The sequence below is a fragment of the Oncorhynchus gorbuscha genome, linkage group LG08 (genome assembly GCF_021184085.1).
Source record: "Oncorhynchus gorbuscha isolate QuinsamMale2020 ecotype Even-year linkage group LG08, OgorEven_v1.0, whole genome shotgun sequence".
NCBI lineage: Eukaryota > Metazoa > Chordata > Actinopteri > Salmoniformes > Salmonidae > Oncorhynchus > Oncorhynchus gorbuscha.
Genome location: NC_060180.1, coordinates 75,565,833 through 75,570,362, shown reverse-complemented (window position 1 = coordinate 75,570,362; position 4,530 = coordinate 75,565,833). Strand labels below are relative to the sequence as shown.

The following is a 4,530-nucleotide window of genomic DNA, read 5'->3' as shown; positions in this document are numbered from 1 at the left end:
CTATTCCCTGTATAGTGCACTACTTTTGTCTAGAGCTCTATGGACCCCTGGTCTAAAGTAGCGCTTCCCAAATCGCACCCTATTCCCTGTATAGTGCACTACTTTTGCTAGAGCTCTATGGACCCCTGGTCTAAAGTAGCGCTTCCCAAATCGCACCCTATTCCCTATATAGTGCACTACTTTTGTCTAGGAGCTCTATGGACCCCTGGTCTAAAGTAGCGCTTCCCAAATCGCACCCTATTCCCTGTATAGTGCACTACTTTTGTCTAGAGCTCTATGGACCCCTGGTCTAAAGTAGTGCACTACTTTTGTCTAGAGCTCTATGGACCCCTGGTCTAAAGTAGTGCACTACTTTTGTCTAGAGCTCTATGGACCCCTGGTCTAAAGTAGTGCACTACTTTTGTCTAGAGCTCTATGGACCCCTGGTCTAAAGTAGTGCACTACTTTTGTCTAGAGCTCTATGGACCCCTGGTCTAAAGTAGTGCACTATACAGGGAATAGGGTGCCATTTGGGACACACATGACCAGAGCACCTGCCCCTGGACTGCTATAGTGATGTATATTAAGTACATGTACTGAATTCATAAACACAGGAAATCAGATGTTGACAACGAGAAAAATCAACTCATCAAATATGGTTTTATTTTCAGTGTGTAAGAGAACAACAATAAATGTGCATAAAACGGTGTTGTGTTCTAAATGTTTTAAAATTGTGCAACTAGTCACACTACAGTATATACAGACGTGGTGTCTCTCTCTCTCTCTCTCTCCGATGGTATCTTGATGATGGGCTAGTGATACTGTATAACAGTAAAATCTAGTCGGGATTCATGCTGCTAAGGTGTGAACAGACAATGATTCACATTGCTTGTCAAATCAAAAGGTTGGATTTTTAACTTTTAACTTCCAGAATTGACTTGGGAGCCTTGCTGTCTATCATCATCATCATCAACAACAACAACAAAAGGCCCAAGACTTTGGTTTAACCTGTATCAAAATGAAGAATGGTGACTGTGGTTACCTTGTACAGTGTAAATATCAATCAATCAGCACAACTAAACATCCATTTAAAACAAAAGAAATCAACATGTAGGAGAATATACGGAACAATACATTTTATGCAGAGAATCATTTTTCTGTCTCTCTTCTTCTTCTTCTCTCTCTTAAAATCCAGGAAGGTTAAACAAAAATAAAAACACTTAAAAATGTTACAGATAAAGTGTAATAAAGTTATAATAATTATTATTATAGAGAAGAACCTCCCCCCCTCCCTCCCCATTCCCCTATCTGTCTAAATAGTAACAATGTTTTTCCCTGTGAAAAATATACTGGTCGTAGAAGTACATAGACAAGTAAAGTTTTACATGATTATTATTATTATTTTTTACATGATTTTTTTAGGGGGGGAATAAATGAAACACATACATAGTTCAACGATTCAACAGGATCAGATTAGAGTCCCTTGGGTCATGCCAGTAACAGACAAGTTACGATCCTTTCTTCTTCTCATCGGGATATCACACATCAATACATATCACAGGCCGTGTATTCATGTGTGTCTGTCACTATGTATGCTTGGTGTGTGTGTGTGTCACTATGTATGCTTGGTGTGTGTGTCTGTCACTATGTATGCTTGGTGTGTGTGTGTCTGTCACTATGTATGCTTGGTGTGTGTGTGTCTCACTATGTATGCTTGGTGTGTGTGTGTGTGTCACTATGTATGCTTGGTGTGTGTGTGTGTCTCACTATGTATGCTTGGTGTGTGTGTGTGTCTCACTATGTATGCTTGGTGTGTGTGTGTCTCACTATGTATGCTTGGTGTGTGTGTGTCTGTCACTATGTATGCTTGGTGTGTGTGTGTGTGTCACTATGTATGCTTGGTGTGTGTGTGTCTGTCACTATGTATGCTTGGTGTGTGTGTGTAACAGTCTGTCCTTACGAGTGTGGTCCAGCCTCTAGCTTCCAGTCCCTCTGGCTCTGCGTGTCGGCGTCTCCCTGGATGCTGCCCGGGGCGGCGGCTGCGGGGGACAGCGTTCTGCGCTGGCTGTGCATCGTGTTCCAGTGGCGCTTCAGGTCGGACGCTTTGATGAACGCCTTTTCACAGGAGCCGCAGTTGAAGGGCCTCTCCCCTCGGTGCTGCCGCTCGTGGTCTCGCAGGTGGGACTTGTGCTTGAAGGCCTTTTCACACATCTGGCATCCGAAGGGTCTCTCGTTGCTGTGGACCCTCTCGTGCCGCTTTAAGTCGGGCCCTCGTATGAACGCCTTGCCACAGACCAGGCAGCGGTGCGGTTTAAACCCCGTGTGGATCTTCAGGTGCTCTTTGAGGTGGGCCTGGGTGGTAAAGGTTTTGGGGCACACCTCACAAGCGAACGGACGGTGGGCCAGGTGGGACTTGTCTTTCTTGGGGCCGTCTCCGCCTGGTTTCATTCCCGGGTGGATGCCGTCAGAGCGGTGGCCGTACAGAAGGTAGTCAAGCTTCATATCGCTGGAGGAGGAGGAAGAGGAGGTCCAGCCGTGGGCGCTGTGGGGATCTTTAGACATGTTCCCGCCGAAGTGAGGAGGGACCCCGTGAGGCCCCCCGGAGCCCATGGCCTCCATCCCTCCATCGTAGAAGCTGTTCTTCCTCACCTCCTCCATTGCCAGCTCTTTAAGGATTGCGTCCTGGGCTCTCATACCGTCCCCTGGCGCCTGGTTCTCACGACTCGGCTTCATGTTGGGCTCACGTTTCTGTGAACACAGGTTGTCAAGGAACGTGATCCCCAGGACCTGTCCGGATGACATCATGAGGTTGATGTCCTTTTTGCGGACGGCGAGCCTGGCGGTGTACATGTAATTGAGGACCTCCTCGAAAATGTCTGAACGGATGAAGTCGAGCTCCACGATGGAGTTGTCCACATCGTTCTGTTTCTTAAACAGCTTCTTGAAGTAAATGCTGCAGGCGGCCAGGACACAGCGGTGAGCTCTGAACTCAACGTTTTCCACCACAACCACAACGTCACAGTGGTCCCCTTCCATCCTCTGCTGGTTCAACATCTTCAGGAAACTGGTCTTGTGATCGTAGTCGATGTATTTCAGGAATTCACCCATGATTGCAGGTTTATTTAGGGATATTTATCTGTTGGAAAAAAAAGTCAAGTGTTGAAAGGGTCAATTGGTTTTTGTTTTTTTTTTTAACAATAACTGGGGCAGGTGTGTCGTTTCCAGAGTTAAAACCCCCCAGCTGCTGTGTCTGAAAGTCAACAATAGCAGAGCGTTTCTAATTAATATCGATTAGTTCGCACATCCGCAGACAATCTCATCAGTGTCTGTCGAAAAACAACAACAATATAGTCACATCAAAAAGAGCACTCCTGACTCGGTCGGCTGTTGTTCTCTGGTGTTTTAATCCACAGCTGAGCGTCGAGACAATAACAGAATGCGGTCAAGCAGAAATCCGATGGAAAAATACACGACGAAGTTATATCGATAAATGCAGGTATCGACAAAAAAAAAAACCATCTAATTAATAAAATAGAAATTATGCCACTAACAAATGGCTTACAGTGATGTTTCACATCCAGAGGTGGAAAAATAAGGTATTTCTGCGCCCTTGCGTGCCAGTTATTTCTGCTGATACTGTTTAACCTTACAAATGTTTCACATTTCAGTGCGCCCAGCCATTTTGCTCAGCAAGCCTCCATTTCAAGGTTTTCCTTAACTTTTATCCACTTTACAACACAAAATAGAACATTTTACATTGTTCGACGTGTCGATTAAACGTGAAAATATACGATTCCCCCCCCTTCGAGAATAACAAATAGTCGAGAGACAGAATAAACAGCATTACGCGAAACACGAATCCCCCTTTTCTGGTGTTGTCACGCAAGGCTGCAGTCGACGACGCGCGGGTCACTGCTAGATGGGATACACTTTATGTCAAATTAACGTCAAAAGTAAAACAAAATCATTTTTTTTAAATCAATTTTAGCTACCCGTAACCCTTTTTCATAACATTAACCTAATTCTCCTAACCCGGTACGTTAATTATCCTAAACTGCTGGGTATATTCTCCTAACCTGTTACGACATTTTTAAACATAAACTGTATCCCGTCTAGAAAAAACCCAACGACAGGAGCCTTCCTTGCCTTGTCTTTCTTCCTCTTCCTCCTCTTGTTGTGGTCGTCGGGGCTCAGAGTGGGTGACTCTAGTGTTGCTGCCATCTATAGGACTGGAGATGAATTACAGCAGGACATGCAGCCTCTAGTCTACTATACTATAGCAATGGATTTGACCCTAATATGACCTAATTTAGATAATTATGTAAGTCACCCAATAACCCACTCTCAGAAAGGCCAATAATCAAATAATATTTATTCATAAAGCCCTTCTAACATCAGCTGATATCTCAAAGTGCTGTACAGAAACCCAGCCTAAAACCCCAAACAGCAAGCAATGCAGGTGTAGAAGCACGTTGACTAGGAAAAACTCCCTAGAAAGGCCAGAACCTAGGAAGAAACCTAGAGAGGAACCAGGCTATGAGGGGTGGCCAG

General features: G+C 44.7%; 1 protein-coding gene across 2 annotated transcripts; it reads right to left on the bottom strand.

Annotated features, from left to right (window-relative positions):
- Nucleotides 1–1,798: 1,798 nt before the first annotated feature.
- Nucleotides 1,799–4,106, bottom strand: LOC124042187 (zinc finger and BTB domain-containing protein 14-like). 2 transcript variants are annotated; one of them, XM_046360589.1, is made up of 2 exons: nt 3,300–4,106; nt 1,799–3,115 (listed from the first exon to the last, which is right to left on the bottom strand). In XM_046360589.1, the coding sequence occupies exon 2, from the start codon at nt 3,085–3,087 to the stop codon at nt 1,936–1,938; it is 1,152 nt and encodes a 383-aa protein (XP_046216545.1). In that variant the 5' UTR covers nt 3,088–3,115; nt 3,300–4,106; the 3' UTR covers nt 1,799–1,935. The 2 variants fall into 2 exon arrangements, with proteins under 2 accessions (XP_046216545.1, XP_046216546.1); XM_046360590.1 differs by having other exon boundaries at nt 3,827–4,106.
- Between the last annotated feature and the right edge of the window lie 424 nt (nt 4,107–4,530).

Coding starts and splice junctions, on each gene's coding strand:
- LOC124042187 (XM_046360589.1), bottom strand. CDS start 3,087: ATGGGTGAATTCCTGAAATACATCGACTACGATCACAAGACCAGTTTC.